The sequence below is a fragment of the Oncorhynchus mykiss genome, chromosome 9, assembly GCF_057628025.1.
Source record: "Oncorhynchus mykiss isolate SJ-2025 chromosome 9, ASM5762802v1, whole genome shotgun sequence".
In the NCBI taxonomy this organism is placed as follows: Eukaryota; Metazoa; Chordata; class Actinopteri; order Salmoniformes; family Salmonidae; genus Oncorhynchus; species Oncorhynchus mykiss.
The window spans coordinates 32589853-32609733 of record NC_143030.1 but is presented as its reverse complement, the minus strand read 5'-3'; the positions used below and the strand labels follow the sequence as shown (position 1 = coordinate 32609733).

General features: G+C 45.6%; 1 protein-coding gene across 2 annotated transcripts in view; it reads right to left on the bottom strand.

The window, feature by feature from the left end:
* LOC110531889 (stromal interaction molecule 2b) overlaps positions 1-19881 on the bottom strand; it is a 96638-nt gene that overhangs the window by 7546 nt on the left and 69211 nt on the right. For both annotated transcript variants that reach the window (XM_021615368.3, XM_021615370.3), the window contains exons 6-10: positions 15724-15901; positions 15257-15434; positions 13710-13871; positions 10527-10627; positions 9736-9974 (exon numbers count right to left, since the gene is read on the bottom strand). In XM_021615368.3, the coding sequence (XP_021471043.3) occupies positions 9736-9974; positions 10527-10627; positions 13710-13871; positions 15257-15434; positions 15724-15901 (858 nt within the window). The remainder of the gene's footprint in view (positions 1-9735; positions 9975-10526; positions 10628-13709; positions 13872-15256; positions 15435-15723; positions 15902-19881) is intronic.

The following is a 19881-nucleotide window of genomic DNA, read 5'->3' as shown; positions in this document are numbered from 1 at the left end:
GGACAAGATAAACACCTTCTTCCCCCACTTTGAGGCCCGCTCCCAAGGACTGTGGGCTCTAGTTCCCAGTGGCCGATGTGAGTAAGACATTTAAAACGCATTAACCCTCGCAAGGCTGCCGGCCGGCTCAAGATGTCCACCGTTGTTCCTGTACCCAAGAAAGCAAAGGTAACTGAACTAAATTACTATCGCCCCATAGCACTCACTTCTGTCATCATGAAGTGCTTTGAGAGGCTAGTTGAGGAACATATCACCTCTACCTTACCTGACACTCTAGACCAACTTCAATTTGAATACCGCCCCAATAGATCCACAGATGATGCAATCGCCATCGGACAAGAGGAATACCTATGTAAGAATGCTGTTCATTGACTATAGCTCAGCCTTCAACACCATAGTACCCTCCAAGACTGCCCTGTGCAACTGGGTCCTGGACATCCTGGGCCGCCCCCAGGTGGTGAAGGTAGGAAACACCTCCACTTCGCTGATCCACAACACAGTAGCCCCACAAGGGTCCGTGCTCAGCCCCCTCCTGTACTCCCCATTTACCCATGACTGCGTGGCCACGCATGCCTCCAACTCAATCATCAAGTTTTCAGACGACACAACAGTTGTAGGCCTGATTACCAACAGTGACGAGACAGCCTACAGGGAGGAGGTGAGGGCCCTAGTGGAGTGGTGCCAGGAAAATAACCTCTCCCTCAACAAAACGAAGGAGCTGATTGTGGACTTCAGGAAACAGCAGAGAGAGCACACTCCTATCCACATTGACGGGACCACAGTGGAGAAGGTGAAAAGCTTCAAGTTCCTCAGTGTAGACAATTTGAAATGGTCCAGCCACATGGATAGTGTGGCTGGACCCTAAGCCCCTAAGACCTACACATTTCTATTGATGCACCATTGAGAGCATCCTGTATTACCTCCTGGTACGGCAACTGCACTGCCCGCAACGGCAAGGTGGTGCGGTCTTCCCAACGCATCACCGGGTACACACTGCCTGCCCTCCAGGACACCTACAGCACCCGATGTCACAGGAAGGCCAAAAAGATCATCAAGGACATCAACCACCCGAGCCACGGCCTGTTCATCCCGCTTACCATCCAGAAGGCAAGATCAGTCTAGGTGTATCAAAGCTGGGACCGAGAGACAGAAAAACAGCTTCTATCTTAAGGCCATCAGAGTGTGAAATAGTCATCACTAGCCGGCTACCAACCAGTTACACAACCCTGCAACTTAGAGGCTTCTTCTCTATATAGAGTTGAAGTCAGACATTTACATACACTTAGGTTGGAGTCATTAAAACTAATTTTTCAACCACTCCACAAATTTTTGTTAACTTCACTAGGGTAGGGGGCACTATTTTCACTTCCAGATGAAAAGCGTGCCCAAAGTAAACTGCCTGCTACTCAGGCCCAGAAGCTAGGATATGCATATAATTGGTAGATGTGGATAGAAAACACTCTAAAGTTTCCAAAACTGTTAAACTAATGTCTGTGAGTATAACAAAACTGATTTGGCAGGAGACAACCCATCCAGGAAGTGGGATTTTTTTATATTTGTATTTTTCTATTGAATGCCATTACAGTATCCATTAATTTAGGACTCAAATTGCACTTCCTATGGCTTCCACTACATGTAGACAGTCTATAGAAATGGTTTCAGGCTTGTATTCTGAAAAATTAGAGAGTAAGACCACTCTGAATGAGTGGACCCTACAGTGTCCCAGAGATTTTTCATGCGTACGACCGAGAGCGCGCCTTTCTTGATTACCTTTTATATTGACGACGTTATTGTCATGTACTGTCATGTTGTCTTGTTTCTGTCCTTTCCCTTCACCCTGTCTCCCTCTGCTGGTCGTTGTTAGGTTACCTTTTCTCCCCCTCTTTCCCCCAGCTGTGCCTTGTCTCCTCCTAACTACCTCGTCACCCCTTTTCCCACCTGTTCCCTTTTTCCCTCTGATTAGTCCTCTATATCTCTCTCTGTTTCTGCTCCTGTCTTTGTCGGATTCTTGTTTGTGTTGTTCATGCCTGAACCAGACTATCGTCATGTTTGCTACAACCTTGTCCTGTCCTGTCGGAACCTGCCGGTCCATCTGAGCCTACGTTTTGTTTTGTTATTAAAGAAGCTCTGTTTACGTTAATTCGCTTTTGGGTCCTCATTCACGCACCGTAACAGAAGAATCCGACCAAGAATGGACCCAGCGACTTCGGATCCTCTCCACTCAGCCGTCGAGATCCAGGGAGCGATGCTAGGCAGACACAAGCAGGAATTGTCTGCTGCTCGACATGCCGTTGAGACCCTGGCCACCCAAGTCTCCAACCTCACAGAACAGGTTCACCATCTCCGCCTCGATCCACCGGCCACTTCCAGGGCTTTCGAATCTCCGGAGCCCCGAATCAATAACCCGCCGTGTTACTCTGGGGAGCCCACTGAATGCCGCTCGTTCCTCACCCAGTGTGATATTGTGTTTTCTCTCCAGCCCAACACTTACTCCAGGAGCACTGCTCGTGTCGCCTACGTCATATCTCTCCTTACTGGACGGGCTCGTGAGTGGGGCACGGCAATCTGGGAGGCAAGAGCTGAGTGTACTAACCAGTATCAGGACTTTAAGGAGGAGATGATACGGGTTTTTGATCGATCTGTTTTTGGGGAGGAGGCTTCCAGGGCCCTGTCTTCCCTATGTCAGGGTAATCGATTCATAACAGACTACTCTATTGAGTTTCGCACTCTTGCTGCCTCCAGTGGCTGGAACGAGCCGGCTTTGCTCGCTCGTTTTCTGGAGGGTCTCCGCGCAGAGGTAAAGGATGAGATTCTCTCCCGGGAGGTTCCTTCCAGCGTGGATTCCTTGATTGAACTCGCTATTCGCATTGAGCGACGGGTTGATCTTCGTCACCGAGCTCGTGGAAAGGAGCTCGCGTTCTCCGTTGCCCCCCTCTCCGCATCACTACCATCTTCCTCTGCCGGCTCGGGTGCTGAGCCTATGCAGCTGGGAGGTATCCGCATCTCGACTAAGGAGAGGGAACGGAGAATCACCAACCGCCTCTGTCTCTATTGCGGTTCTGCTGGTCATTTTGTCACTTCATGTCCAGTAAAAGCCAGAGCTCATCAGTAAGCGGAGGGCTACTGGTGAGCGCTACTACTCCTGTCTCTCCTTCAAGATCCTGCACTACCTTGTCGGTCCATCTACGCTGGACCGGTTCGTCAGCTTCCTGCAGTGCCTTAATAGACTCTGGGGCGGAGGGCTGTTTTATGGACGAGACCTGGGCTCGGGAACATGACATTCCTCTCAGACAGTTAAGGGAGTCCACGGCCTTGTTCGCCCTGGATGGTAGTCCTCTCCCCAGGATTCAGCGTGAGACGCTACCTTTAACCCTCACTGTTTCTGGTAATCATAGCGAAACCATTTCTTTTTTAATTTTTCGTTCACCTTTTACACCTGTTGTTTTGGGCCATCCCTGGCTAGTTTGTCATAATCCTTCCATTAATTGGTCTAGTAATTCTATCCTCTCCTGGAACGTCTCTTGTCATGTGAAATGTTTAATGTCTGCTATCCCTCCTGTTTCCTCTGTCTCTTCTTCACAGGAGGAGCCTGGTGATTTGACAGGGGTGCCGGAGGAATATCACGATCTGCGCACGGTGTTCAGTCGGTCCAGGGCCACCTCTCTTCCTCCACACCGGTCGTATGATTGTAGTATTGATCTCCTTCCGGGAACCACTCCCCCCCGGGGTAGACTATACTCTCTGTCGGCTCCCGAACGTAAGGCTCTCGAAGATTATTTGTCTGTAGCTCTTGCCGCCGGTACCATAGTCCCCTCCTCCTCTCCCGCCGGAGCGGGGTTTTTTTTTATTAAGAAGAAGGATGGGTCCCTGCGCCCCTGCATAGATTATCGAGGGCTGAATGACATAACAGTGAAGAATCGTTATCCGCTTCCTCTTATGTCTTCAGCCTTCGAGATCCTGCAGGGAGCCAGGTTTTTCACTAAGTTGGACCTTCGTAACGCTTACCATCTCGTGCGCATCAGGGAGGGGGACGAGTGGAAGACGGCGTTTAACACTCCGTTAGGGCACTTTGAATACCGGGTTCTTCCTTTCGGCCTCGCTAACGCTCCAGCTGTCTTTCAGGCATTAGTCAATGATGTCCTGAGAGACATGCTGAACATCTTTGTTTTCGTTTACCTTGACGATATCCTGATTTTTTCACCGTCACTCCAGATTCATGTTCAGCACGTTCGACGTGTCCTCCAGCGCCTTTTAGAGAATTGTCTTTTTGTGAAGGCTGAGAAGTGCTCTTTTCATGCCTCCTCCGTCACATTTCTCGGTTCTGTTATTTCCGCTGAAGGCATTAAGATGGATCCCGCTAAGGTCCAAGCTGTCATTGATTGGCCCGTCCCTAAGTCACGCGTCGAGTTGCAGCGCTTTCTCGGCTTCGCGAACTTCTATCGTCGTTTCATCCGTAATTTCGGTCAGGTGGCAGCCCCTCTCACAGCCCTTACTTCTGTCAAGACGTGCTTTAAGTGGTCCGTTTCCGCCCAGGGAGCTTTTGATCTCCTCAAGAATCGTTTTACATCCGCACCTATCCTTGTTACACCTGACGTCTCTAGACAGTTCATTGTCGAGGTTGACGCGTCAGAGGTGGGCGTGGGAGCCATTCTTTCTCAGCGCTCCTTCTCTGACGACAAGGTCCACCCTTGCGCGTATTTTTCTCATCGCCTGTCGCCGTCGGAACGTAACTATGATGTGGGAAACCGCGAACTGCTCGCCATCCGCTTAGCCCTAGGCGAATGGCGACAGTGGTTGGAGGGGGCGACCGTTCCTTTTGTCGTTTGGACTGACCATAGGAACCTTGAGTACATCCGTTCTGCCAAACGACTTAATGCGCGTCAGGCGCGCTGGGCGCTGTTTTTCGCTCGTTTCGAGTTCGTGATTTCTTATCGTCCGGGCTCTAAGAACACCAAGCCTGATGCTTTATCTCGTCTCTTCAGTTCTTCAGTAGCCTCCACTGACCCCGAGGGGATTCTCCCTGAGGGGCGTGTTGTCGGGTTGACTGTCTGGGGAATTGAGAGGCAGGTAAAGCAAGCACTCACTCAAACTCCGTCGCCGCGCGCTTGTCCCAGGAACCTTCTTTTCGTTCCCGTTCCTAATCGTCTGGCCGTTCTTCAGTGGGCTCACTCTGCCAAGTTAGCCGGCTACCCTGGCGTTCGGGGTACGCTTGCTTCCATTCGCCAGCGCTTTTGGTGGCCCACCCGGGAGCATGACACGCGTCGCTTCGTGGCTGCTTGTTCGGTCTGCGCGCAGACTAAGTCCGGTAACTCTCCTCCTGCCGGCCGTCTCAGGCCGCTTCCCATTCCCTCTCGACCGTGGTCTCACATCGCCTTAGATTTTGTCACCGGACTGCCTTCGTCAGCGGGGAAGACTGTTATTCTTACGGTTGTCGACAGGTTCTCTAAGGCGGCTCATTTTATTCCCCTTGCTAAGCTTCCTTCTGCTAAAGAGACGGCACAAATCATCATCGAGAATGTTTTCAGAATTCATGGCCTTCCGTCAGACGTCGTTTCGGACAGAGGTCCGCAATTCACGTCTCAATTTTGGAGGGAGTTTTGCCGTTTGATTGGGGCTTCCGTCAGTCTCTCTTCCGGCTTTCACCCCCAGTCTAACGGTCAAGCAGAACGGGCCAATCAGACTATTGGTCGCATCTTACGCAGTCTTTCTTTTCGCAACCCTGCGTCTTGGTCAGAACAGCTCCCCTGGGCAGAATACGCCCACAACTCGCTTCCTTCGTCTGCGACCGGGCTATCTCCTTTTCAGAGTAGCCTCGGGTACCAGCCTCCGCTGTTCTCATCTCAGTTCGCCGAGTCCAGCGTCCCCTCCGCTCAGGCTTTTGTCCAACGTTGCGAGCGCACCTGGAAGAGGGTCAGGTCTGCACTTTGCCGTTATAGGGCGCAGACTGTGAGGGCTGCTAATAAGCGTAGAGCTAAGAGTCCTAGATATTGTCGCGGTCAGAGAGTTTGGCTCTCCACTCAGAACCTTCCCCTTAAGACCACTTCTCGCAAGTTGACCCCGCGGTTCATTGGTCCGTTCCGTATTTCTCGGATCATTAATCCTGTCACAGTTCGACTTCTTCTTCCGCGATATCTTCGTCGCGTCCACCCGGTCTTCCATGTCTCCTGTGTCAAGCCCGTTCTTCGCGCCCCCGCTCGTCTTCCCCCCCCCCCCCCCATCCTTGTCGAGGGCGCACCCATCTACAGGGTCCGTAGGATTTTGGACATGCGTCCTCGGGGCCGTGGTCATCAGTACCTAGTAGATTGGGAGGGGTACGGTCCTGAGGAGAGGAGTTGGGTTCCCTCTCGGGACGTGCTGGACCGTGCGCTGATCGATGATTTCCTCCGTTGCCGCCAGGTTTCCTCCTCGAGTGCGCCAGGAGGCGCTCGGTGAGTGGGGGGGTACTGTCATGTACTGTCATGTTGTCTTGTTTCTGTCCTTTCCCTTCACCCTGTCTCCCTCTGCTGGTCGTTGTTAGGTTACCTTTTCTCCCCCTCTTTCCCCCAGCTGTGCCTTGTCTCCTCCTAACTACCTCGTCACCCCTTTTCCCACCTGTTCCCTTTTTCCCTCTGATTAGTCCTCTATATCTCTCTCTGTTTCTGCTCCTGTCTTTGTCGGATTCTTGTTTGTGTTGTTCATGCCTGAACCAGACTATCGTCATGTTTGCTACAACCTTGTCCTGTCCTGTCGGAACCTGCCGGTCCATCTGAGCCTACGTTTTGTTTTGTTATTAAAGAAGCTCTGTTTACGTTAATTCGCTTTTGGGTCCTCATTCACGCACCGTAACAGTTATAGTCCGGTTTAAATATTATCGATTATTTAGGCTAAAAACAACCTGAGGATTGATTATAAACATCGCTTGAAATGTTTCTACGAACTTTACGGATACTATATGGATTTTTCGTCTGCCTGTTGTGACTGCGTTTGAGCCTGTGGATTACTGAACAAAACGCGCAAACAAAACGTTTTTTGAATATAAACAGGGACTTTATCGAACAAAACAAACATTTATTAAGTGCAACCATATGAAGATCATCAAAGGTAAGTGATTAATTTTCTCTCTATTTCTGACTTGTGTAACTCCTCTACTTGGCTGGTAACTGATTGTAATGATTTGTCTGCTGTGCGCTGTTCTCAGATAATTGCATGGTATGCTTTCGCCGTAAAGTGTTTTTAAAATCTGACACCGTGGTTGGATTAACAAGAAGTTCATCTTTAAACCAATGTATAACACTTGTATGTTTTATGAATTTTTATGATGAGTATTTCTGTTTTTGAATTTGGCACTCTGCAATTTCACTGGATGTTGGCCATGTGGGATGCTAGCAAACTACAGTTTTGGCAAGTCGGTTAGGACATCTAATTTGTGCATGACAAGTCATTTTTCTAACAATTGTTTACAGACAGATTATTTCACTTATAATTCACTGTATCACAATTCCAGTGGGTCAGAAGTTTACATAAACTAAGTTGACTGTGCCTTTAAACAGTAAAATTCCAGAAAATGATGTCATGGCTTTAGAAGCTTCTGATAGGCTAATTTACATAATTTGAGTCAATTGGAGGTGTACCTGTGGATGTATTTCAAGGCCTACCTTCAAACTCAGCGCCTCTTTGCTTGACATCATGGGAAAATCAAAAGAAATTAGCCAAGCACTCAGAAAGAAAATTGTAGACCTCCACAAGTCTGGTTCATCCTTGGGAGCAATTGCCAAATGCCTGAAGGTACCACGTTCCTCTGTACAAACAATAGTACACAAGTATAAACACCATAGGACCACGCAGCCGTCATACTGCTCAGGAAGGAGAGGCATTCTGTCTCCTAAAGATGAACATACCTTGGTGTGAAAAGTGCAAATCAATCCCAAAACAGCAAAGGACCTTGTGAAGATGCTGGAGGAAACAGGTACAAAAGTATCCACAGTAAAACAAGTCCGAAATCGACATAGCCACTCAGCAAGGAAGAAGCCACTGCTCCAAAACCGCCCAAAAAAAGCTAGGGTTTGCAACTGCACATGGGGACAAAGATTGTACTTTTTGGAGAAATGTCCTCTGGTCTGATGAAACAAAAATAGAACTGTTTGGCCATAATGACCATCGTTATGTTTGGAGGAAAAAGGGGGATGCTTGCAAGCCGAAGAACGCCATCCCAACCGTGAAGCACGGGGGAGGCAGCATCATATTGTGGGGGTGCTTTGCTGCAGGAGGGACTGGTGCACTTCACAAAATAGATGGCATCATGAGGGAGGACAATTATGTGGATATATTGAAGCAACATCTCAAGACATCAGTCAAGAAGTTAAAGCTTGGTCGCAAATGAGTCTTCCAAATGGACAATGACCCCAAGCATACTTCCAAAGTTGTAGGAAAATGTCATAAGGACAACAAAGTCAAGATATTGGAGTGGCCATCACAAAGCCCTGACCTCAATCCTATAGAACATTTCTGGGCAGAACTTAAAAAGTGTGTGCGAGCAACGAGGCCTTACAAACCTGACTCAGTTACACCAGCTCTGTCAGGAGGAATGGGACAAAATTCACCCAACTTATTGTGGGAAGCTTGTGGAAGGCTACCCAAAACATTTGCCCCAAGTTAACCAATTTAAATGCAATGCTACAAAATACTAATTGAGTGTATGTAAACTTCTGACCAACTTGGAATGTGATGAAAGAAATAAAAGCTGAATTAAATAATTCTCTACTATTATTCTGACATTTCACATTCTTAAAATAAAGTGGTGATCCTAATTTACCTAAAACAGGGAATTTTTACTTGGGTTTAATGTCGGGAATTGTGAAAAACTGAGTTTAAATGTATTTGGCTAAGGTGTATGTAAACTTCCGATTTCAACTGTACATAGACATGGAATCACAGGCTACTTTAATAATGGAACACTTGTCACTTTAATGTTTTCATACTACGTTACTCATTTCATATGTATATACTGTATTCTATTCTACTACATTCCAGTCAATGTCACTGACATTGCTCATTCTAATATTGATATATTTCTTAACTCAATTCTTTTACTTTAGATGTGTGTGTGTATTGTTAGATATTACTGCACTGTTGGAGCTAGGAACACAAGCATTTCGCTACACCCGCAATTACATCTGCTAAATATGTGTATGTGACAAATACAATTTGATCTGGAGAAATGTCATGATAGCTGCTGTCCATAGAAATGTATAGAGAGCACACCTCCGATCTTTGCTATTGATCACTTCTGTGATAGCAAAGCCCATTGAGGCCTTTCCCATCGAGTTGCAAGTGTGCCCTCAATACATCTCTATGGGTTCGTGTGCCTGCGGTCGATAACCAAAACTGGTGGCTCTGTTTGGCTCTGTTTGGTTTACAGTATATATGGCTAATGAAGCAGCCCAATATATAGCGCATCTTTTGAAGACTAGCACAGGAAAGCAGCACCACAAATGAAAAGAGAAACTAGTGATGGTATTGCTCCCTCTGACAATCGAACAAATGGTGAGATTGAGATTTTTTTCCTGAAAGTAATGTAAAGTAATACAACTACTAATATAACATGTTACATTCTACATGAAGTAATATTGCAAAGTAGCGTGTTACTTTTGTTCAATGTAAGGAGTAACAAGTGATCATACACACACACACACACACTCAGTCACTTTACAACTCTAACTGGAGTATTTGCATTTCTGTGACAACCTCCATACGTACAGGTGAATTGTGGAATGATTGGAGGCGTGTCCTCATCGAGGTCGTCCACTCCACCGGCGATGGGGTAGGGGGGCACGGAGACGCGGGGCATGACCACCCAGCTGTGGTCAGAGTACAGGGTGGCAGTTAGACTGGGCAGCCCAGAGTTGTGCACCAGGGGGAAGCCACACAGTTTCTCAATCTGCTGCCAGCGGTGGAGACGCTCCCTCAGGCAGGCGGTCACCTCCGACAGGGACTTCCTGGAACAATCAATCAAATCAAATGTGTTTATAAAACCCGCTTTATATCAGTAGTTATCACAAATAGCTTTTACAGCCAACAACCTAGACCCAAAAGAGCAAGCAAAAGAAGAAGCACATTGGTAAGGAAAAACTCCCTAGAAGGAAGAAACCTAAAGAGGGCTCCAGCTCAGATGGGAGGCCCATCCTCTTCTCGCTGTACCAGGTAAACTGTCTTTTTCCAGATATTACACTTTGGTTTCTGTGCCTATACCACTAATGCATGGACAACAACTTATTGTAATAGGTATTGACACCCTAGGTAGACTGACATAGGTGGGGATCCTGATTTACATGCATTTTGCTACACCCGCAATAACATCTGCGACCAATACAATTGTATTTACTTGTCTCGATCAGTAATCAATAGCTAGTAAATACCCAAGTCTTTCACATCGATTCAGCTCATGGACAAAGACATATGGACGAGGGTGACAAAATCCAACGCGGGTGAGTGTGCGTATTTGTCTATGCGTGTGTGTCTGTTGTGTGAATGCGTGTGTGTTATCCTACTTGGCCTCTAGGATCTTGTGGTCCACTTCATCCAGTGATGAACTGTGGGCGACGTGAAGTGTTCCAAACACAGAACTCCTCTTCTTTTTGATTTTCTCTGCCTGTAACCCATTTGAAAAATTACTATAATATACTTTGCTCTAAATACTGTTGTATGACTAGATTTCTATACTATAGTATTCATTGCAGTGTTCTTGCGGAAGTATACTATAGTATTCACTGCAGTGTTGTTGTAGTATTTACTGTATTGGTTTAGCATAAGCATACTGTAGTATTTACTGTAGTGTTTTTGCATAAGCATACTGTAGTATTTACTAAAGTGTTTTTGGATATGACTGTAGTATACTATAGTATTCACTGTATTCTGTATTTTGTGGACAATACTGTAGTATTCACTGTAGTGTTTTTGTGGGCATGTCTGTAGTAAAGTTTATTACAGTATAAATACTGTAGTATTACTATAGTAAAAATGATAGTGTATACTATAGTAACTATTGCAGTGTTTTTATTACTGTAGAATTTACTATATAGTGTTTTTTGTTTTATTTGACATAGAAGTGGGGGCTTTCTCCTTGATGAAACCTACCGGGCAAATACTAAGACAAAATGTTCCATAACCTGTAAGACCGGCGATTGAATGGATAGTTCAGAGCTTCTGCTCTTTTCTATAACCTGTAGGGAATACAATATGTGGTCTATACTTGGCATATAGGTTTCTCACTCATGGGTGCCACAAATTGGGATATTGGGGATGAGAATGGGTGGAGCATATTCAAATTAAATAATGTAGTATGACTATAGTTAAAAACAGTGCTTTAGCAGACATATGACTATATTGGAACACAATCATCACTGAATGCATAGCATTCAGCAATATTTGCTGTCTATACTACAATAAAACATCAGTGCCTTATCTGCCCAGTTTAGCTGTTGTTCATGAATAAATTAAACAGTGAAACATCTCTTGTCAAGACCACAATCTGTTGGCTGGAGCAATAACAGACTGATATGCAGGCAATTCTACATGCACTGATATACACTACATGGCCAAAGGTATGTGGACACCGCTTCAAATGAGTGGATTTGGCTATTTCAACCACACCCGTTACTGAGAGGTGTATAACATTAAGCATGCAGCCTTGTAATATCCATAGAAAACCATTGTCAGTAGAATGACCCTTCTGAAGAGCTCAGTGACTTTCAATGTGGCACCGTCATAGGATGCCACCTTTCCAACAAGTTTGTAAAATTTCGGCCCTGCTCGAGCTTACCCAGTCAACTGTAAACGCTGTTATTGTGAAGTGGAAATGTCTAGGAGCAACAATGGCTCCGCAGCGAAGTTGTAGGCCACACAAGCTCACAGAATGGGACCGCTGAGTGCATAGCGCGTAAAAACCATCTATCCACGGTTGCAACACTCACTACCGAGTTCCAAACTGCCTCTGTAAGCAATGTAAGCACAGTTTGTCGGGAAGTTCATGAAATGGCTTTCCATGGCCAAGCAGTCGCACACAAGACTAAGATTACCATGCGCAATGCCAAGCATCGGTTGGAATTGTGTAAAGCTTGTGGTTATTGGATTCTGGAGCAGTGAAAACACGTTCTCTGGAGTGATGAATCATGCTTCACCATCTGGCAATCTGACGCACAAATCTGGGTTTGGCGGATGCCAGGAGAACACTACCTGCCCGAATGCATAGTGCCAACTGTAAAGTTTAGTGGAGGAGAAATAATGGTCTGGGGCTGTTTTTCATGGTTCGGGCTAGGCTCCTTAGTTCCAGTGAAGGGAAATCTTAATGTTACAGTATTCAACGACATTCTAGACAATTCTGTGCTTCCGACTTTGTGGCAACAGTTTGGGGAAGGCCCTTTCCTGTTCCAGGATGACAATGCCCCTGTGCACAATGCAAGGTCCATACAGAAATGATTTGTCGGGCCTCCCAGGTGGCAGGCTGGGCCCAGGCTCTGTCGCAGCCAGCCGCAACTGGGATGTCCATGGGGCGACGCACAATTGGCCCATCGTCGTCCAGGTTAGTGAAGGTTTGGCCGGCAGGGATATCCTTGTCTCATCACGCACTAACGACTCCTGTGGCGGGCCGGGCGCAGTGCACGCTACCAGGTCACCAGGTGTACGGTGTTTCCTCCGACACATTGGTGTGGCTGGCTTCTGGGTTGGATGTGCGTTGTGTCAAGAAGCAATGCGGCTAGGTTGGGTTTCGGAGGATGCATGGCTCTCAACCTTTGCCTCTCCCGAGTCCGTACGGGAGTTGTAGCGATGAGACAAGACTGTAACTACTACCAATTGGATACCACGAAATTGGGGAGAAAAAAAGGTTAAAAAAAACCAAAAATGAATAAAAAAATGAATGATTTGTGGAGATCTGTGTGGAAGAACTTGACTAGCATGTACATAGCCCTGACCTCAACACCACTGAACACCTTTGGAAAGAATTGGAACGCCGACTGCGAGCCAGACCTAATCGCCCAATATCAGTGCCCGACCACACTAATGCTCTTTTGGCTGAATGGAAGCAAGTTCCCGTAGCAGTGTTCCAACGGCTAGCGGAAAGCCTTCCCAGAAGAGTGGAGGCTGTCAAAGCAGCAAAGGGGAGGGACCAACTCCATATTAATGCCCATGATTTTGGAATGAGATGTTCAACGAGCAGGTGTCCACATACCTTCTGCCATGTATTGTACAATACAGTATCATACAGAGACTAGTTTTATCAATAAGTCCTCAAATTGGGCCAAGATGTCAAATGTGACCACATCGACTTTAATGACAGCACCATATTGCTGTGTCTCAGTGTTTGTGCTTTCACAGCTACACAGTTAATTGCCTTATGAGTCATTCTCACTGCAAGTTATAAAAGGCAAAAACAAACAATGCAATTAAAGTAATTTGGCTGTGTTTTTGTGTGTGTGTGTGTATGTCTGTGTCTGCCTCTATGCGTCTGTGTGCATGTGTCTGTGCATGTTTTCAGACATTTTCAATTACACAGTGCAAAATGCTTATTTTCCATACTGCACTTCAAAATTTAACTCAACTCACTTACAAATTCTCAACCCAATGAACCCATTTACATCCCCAAAATCACCCTAAAACCTGCTCCTACTTAAACTTGACACTGCCTCCTAGGAAGTGATGTCATAGTGATGTCATTTGGTCTCCCAGGAAGTTACCTCTTCCTTAGCAACAGTGAGCTGTAGCTCCGCGCTATGTTTCTTGATGTTGTAGTATTGGACCTCCACCTCATGGGTGAGTTGTAGCCACATCTGTAGGGCCTCTGGGACCGACCACTCCGTCTGCATCTCCTTCTCTGCTCGCTTCAGGGCCATACGCACCTGGGGATGGGAGGGGGGGGGGACATTTAGGCGTCGCACACACATGGGATAATATGAAATCTTGGCATAAAAGTGTATTGTACTGTACATAAGTAGTCTCTCTAGACAGATGGGGTTGCCTCCCACAACGTAGCAATGTTCCAGCTTACACGTTTGTTCAGAAACAATGTTAGTTTGGCATAGAGGAACTACGTCACTGCCTGATCTGCTTGTTGCCCGCGTAGCTAGCAAGATGGAGATCACAGATGTTATTTTTTTAATGAGTGCATTTTGCAAGTGGCTCGTTTGCATCAACTGCCTTTGTTAAAAACTCTGTTTCGAATCATGACCTTCTGGCATGTCCGCCTCGTGATTTTGTTGGTACAGCTATATGTTTGAAGACGACGCTCCCCGGGGAAAGTATTTTTTTGTATTTTTCCCAAAGTTACCAAGAGGTTCCGTCATTAATCCCAGGCCCTAGTCACTGCTGTTGCCTAGTGTCTGGGTTTCTGAGACTCATACATAAGGAGATGTTATTATGCGATGCGCAGGGGAACAGTGACAAATGCTACACTGTGGAATATTATGTTATACACAGAGGAATAGTATTCTATGTGGTATGCATTTGACCTGAATACTATACTGCATTCATCTTACTGTGAATGGAGACTGCATTGTACTGTATGCTACACAAGGGGGCAGTATTTCATGTGACACAGGAAGATGGGATTTGATGCTAAACAACTGGACAGTATTCTTTGTAGGGTTGCAATGGGAGGGTATGTTACCGATAACGAAATGTACCAGTAAACGACCAGATTTATTTTTTGAACTTTCAAGGATTTTGGGTCATTTTCATAACATGTAAAATATCAAATAATAAAATAAGATGTTATAAACTTAAAAAATAGAACATTAGCCTAAATATAACCCATCAACTTGGTGAATACAGTTGGCGGTTAATATGAGGGTTTCAGCATGGGATATACTTTATATTCATTCGTACACGCATTTACTTAATTTACTATGTCAATATGTCTTTGTTGTAAATGTTTCGTGGCCAAACTGGTGGCAGTTGTGAAGAAGTCAATAGTTGGAGGCGTTGCAGAGTTAATCGCAAATTATGCTATTGTTGATTCAAGTCTTTTTTCAATAAGTATTCTATTTGCTCTTAAACCATATGGTCTATCCACTAGAAACTCATGGAAAATATGGACTCCGATGTAATGATAAAGAAAAAAAAACATTTTATATGATGAAAATAAAATCAACTTAAAATAATTAAAGTATAAATGACCAAAGTTACATGTTACTTACCAAAATTGCTGACAATTCCAGTAACTTTGGTGAATTACTGGTAGTTTTGCTACCTTAATTATGTGCAACACACTCTCCACGGTTCCTACCTGCACCAGCTCCTCCTCAGCATATTTGAGGCGGCTGAGCTCACACTCGGCCCCCTGGCGGAGCTCGCGGAGGCGGTACGACTCCTTCTTGGCCCCGCTGATCTCATCCCTCATCTTCTGCTCCAGGTTCTGCTTCTCCACTGCCACCGTGCGGTTCTCCTCCTGGGCCTTTTCGAGGCTGGAGGGCGGTGAGAGTGAGTGAGTGAGTGAGTGAGTCAGTGAGTGAGTGAGTGAGTGAGAGAGAGAGAGAGAGACAGGGTTAGAACCTTTTAGAAAACGTGATCACTTCAAGCTAAATTAATTTAACTTAATAATTCTTCAGACTGCATGCCATACACCAAACATACAACGTCAGAGCCATTCGAGCCAATAGACAACTAAACCTGTGTATGCCATTTGTAAATCAACCATAAACCACCTTTAACCACCTTTTACAAACCATTCATAAACAGCATCAGGCTACATACCGTCCCTGAAGGTCCATGAGGCTCTGCTCAGCACTCTGCAGGCTCTCCAAGTCCTTCATCATCTGACTCATGTGCACCTTGGAAGACTTGTTCTGGATGTAGGCGAACCAGCAGCCCCCCAACCCGATCACTATAGATACCATCAACACAAAGTCCTTCATCCAGTTGTGTTGTGGACCTGAGAGGGAGGGTGAAGAGTACGTGAGTGAGGAAACAACCAGGGCAAGTTACGTCATACTTCCAGGGTCATGTCCCGGGTCTTCTGAATTAACTTCAAGATTATCATCAAATTCGTGTAAATTGAAATATCTTTTTAAAAATCTTTTTTTTATTTTATTTTTTTACTAATGATGTGTATATAATATATATATCCATGATTCTTGCAGAATATAACTGAGGTTAGTTAAACTGTCATACCCCATCAGAACCAAAAACATAAGCTTGTTTCACTCCAATGTTAGTAAACAATGTAAATGCAAACAAACACTATAGTCTCAAAACATGGACGAAACTGTTTTTTTTTTACATCATAGATGGTCAGTCCTTGCATCCATAGCTCTGTCTATGAATTTGAGGTTACATTTCTCCAGACCCATCCCTCAGTTTATTTTTTATTTTTTACCCATCCACCACCACCCTTCTTCTGAGGACACAAATAGTTAGTTTTGCAGCTTTTTTGATATACACACACCTACTCATTCAAGGGTTTTTATTTATTTAGACTATTTTCTACATTGTAGAATAACAATGAAGACATCAAAACTATGAAATAACACATATGGAAACATGTAGTAACCAAAAAAGTGTTTAAAAAAAATCTAATATATGTTATTTGTGATTCTTGACAGTAGCCACCCTTTGCCTTGATGACAGCTTTGCACACTCTTGGCATTCTATCAACCAGCTTCACGAGGAAGTCATGTTTTTTCTTTATTTTTACTATTCTACACTGTAGAATAATAGTGAAGACATCAAAACTATGAAATAACACGTATGGAATCATGCAGCCCAAAAAAGTGTTAAAAAATCGAACTATACATTATTTGAGGTTCTTCAAAGTAGCCACCCTTTGCCTTGATGACAGCTTTGCACACTCTTGGCATTCTATCAACCAGCTTCACGAGGAAGTCACCTGGAATGCTTTTCCAACAGTCCTGAAGGCGTTCCCACATATGCTGAGCACTTTTTGGCTGCTTTTTCTTCACTCCGCACGGTCCAACTCATCCCAAACCATCTCAATTGGGTTGAGGTCAGGTGATTGTGGAGGCCAGGTCATCTGATGCAGCACTCCATCACTCTCCTTCTTGGTCAAATAGCCCTTACACAGCCTGGAGGTGCGATTTGGGTCATTGTCCTGTTGAAAAACAAATGATAGTCCCACTAAGCGCAAACCAGACGGGATGGCGTATTGCTGCAGAATGCTGTGGTAGCCATGCTGGTTAAGTGTGCCTTGAATTCTAAATGAATCACTGACAATGTCACCAGCAAAGCACCCCCACACCATCACACCTCCTCCTCCATGTTTCACTGTGGGAACCACACATGCGGAGATCATCCGTTCACCTACTCTGCGTCTCACAAAAACACAGTGGTTGGAACCAAAAATCTCAAATTTGGACTCATCAGACCAAAGGACAGATTTCCACCAGTCTAATGTCCATTGCTTGTATTTCTCAGCCCAAGCAAGTCTCTTCTTCTTATTGGTGTCCTTTAGTTGGGGTTTTTTTGTAGCAATTCAACAATGAAGGCCTGATTCACGCAGTCTCCTCTGAACAGTTGACGTTGGGATGTTACTTGAACTCTGTGAGGCATTTATTTGGGCTGCAATTTGTGAGGCTGGTAACTTATACTCTACAGCAGAGACAACTCTGGGTCTTTCTTTCCTGTGGCGGTCCTCATGAGAGTCAGTTTCATCATAGAGCTTGATGGTTTTTGCGACTGCACTTGAAGAAACTTTCAAAGTTCCCGATTGACTGACATTCATGTCTTAAAATAATGAACTGCCATTTCTCTTTGCTTGATATAATATGTTCTTGGTCTTTCACCAAATAGGGCTATCTTCTGTGTCCCACCCCTACCTTGTCACAACTACTTGTCACAACCGTCCTCTCACTGTCAACTGCGTTTATTTTCAGCAAACTTAACATGTGTAAATATTTGCATTAACATAACAAGATTCAACAACTAAGACATGAACTGAACAAGTTCCACAGACATGTAACTAACAGAAATGGAATGTGTCCATGAACAAAGGGGGAGGGGGGGGGGGGTCAAAATAAAAAGTAACTGTCAGTATCTGGTGTGGGCACTAGCTGCATTAAGTACTGCAGTGCATCGCCTCCTCGTGGACTGCACTAGATTTGCCAGTTCTTGCTGTGAGATGTTACCCCACTCTTCCACCAAGACACCTGCAAGTTCCCGGACATTTCTGGGGGGGGGGGGGGGGGGGGGGGGGAATAGCCCTAGCCCTCATCCTCCGATCCAACAGGTCCCAGACGTGCTCAATGGGATTGAAATCCGGGCTCTTCGCTGGCCATAGCAGAACACTGACATTCCTGTCTTGCAGGAAATCACGCACAGAACGAGCAGTATGGCTGGTGGTATTGTCATGCTGGAGGGTCAAGGATGAGCTTGCAGGAAGGATACCACATGAGGGAGGAGGATGTCTTTCCTGTAACACACAGCATTGAGATTGCCTGCAATGACAACAAACTCAGTCCGATGATGCTGTGACACACCGCCCCCAGACCATGACGGACCCTCCACCTCCAAATCGATCCCGCTCCAGAGTACGGGCCTCGGTGTAAAGCTCATTCCTTCGAGAATAAACGCAAATCCGACCATCACCCCTGGTGAGACACAACTGTGACTCGTCAGTGAAGAGCACTTTTTGCCAGTCTTCTCTGGTCCAGCGACGGTGGGTTTGTGCCCATAGGTGACGTTGTTGCCGGTGATGTCTGGTGAAGACCTGCCTTTACAACAGGCCTACAAGCCCTCAGTCCAGCCTCTCTCAGCCTATTGCGGACAGTTTTTTGTTGTTGTTTTTTTTCTCACCTTTATTTAACCAGGTAAGCTAGTTGAGAACAAGTTCTCATTTACAACTGTGACTTGACAGAAACAACAACACAGAGTTACACATGGAATAAACAAGCGTACAGTCAATAACACAATAGAAAAAAAATAAAGTCTATATACAGTGTGTGCAAATGGCATGAGGAAGTAAGGCAATAAATAGGCCATAGTAGCAAAGTAATTACAATTTAGCAGATTAACACTGGAGTGATAGATGAGCAGATGATGTTGAGCAGATGATGATGTGCAAGCTGAAATACTGGTGTGCAAAAGAGCAGCAAAGTAAATAAAAACAATATGGGGATGAGGTAGGTAGATTGGGTGGGTTATTACCAGATGAACTATGTACAGCTGCAGCAATTGGTTAGCTGCTCAGATAGCTGATGTTTAAAGTTAGTGAGGGAAATGTAAGTCTCCAGCTTCGGCGATTTTTGCAATTTGTTCCAGTCACTGGCAGCAGAGAACTGGATGGAAAGGCGGCCAAAGGAGGTATTGGCTATGAGGATGACCAGCGAGATATACCTGCTGGAGCGCGTGCTACACGCGGGTGTTGTTATCGTGACCAGTGAGCTGCGATAAGGCGGAGCTTTACCTAGCATAGACTTATCAATGACCTGGAGCCAGTGGGTCTGGCGACAAATATGTAGTGAGTAGCCGACTAGAGCATACAGGTTGCAGTGGTGGGCGGTAGTCTGTGCACTGATGGAGGGATTGTGAGTTCCTGGTGTAACTCGGGCAGTTGTTGTTGCCATTCTGTAACCGTCCCGCAGGAGTGATGTTCGGATGTACCGATTCCGTGCAAGTTTTGTTACACATGGTCTGCCACAGCGAGGACGATCAGCTGTCCATCCTGTCTCCCTGTAGCGCTGTCTTAGGCGTCTCACAGTACGGACATCGCAATTTATTGCCCTGGCCACATCGGCAGTCCTCATGCCTGCTTGCAGCATGCATAAGGCACATTCACACAGATGAGCAGGGACCCTGGGGATCTTTCTTTTGGTGTTTTTCAGAGTCAGTAGAAAGGCCACTTTAGTGTCCTAAGTTTTCAAAAGTGTGACCTTATTTGCTTACCGTCTATAAGCTGTT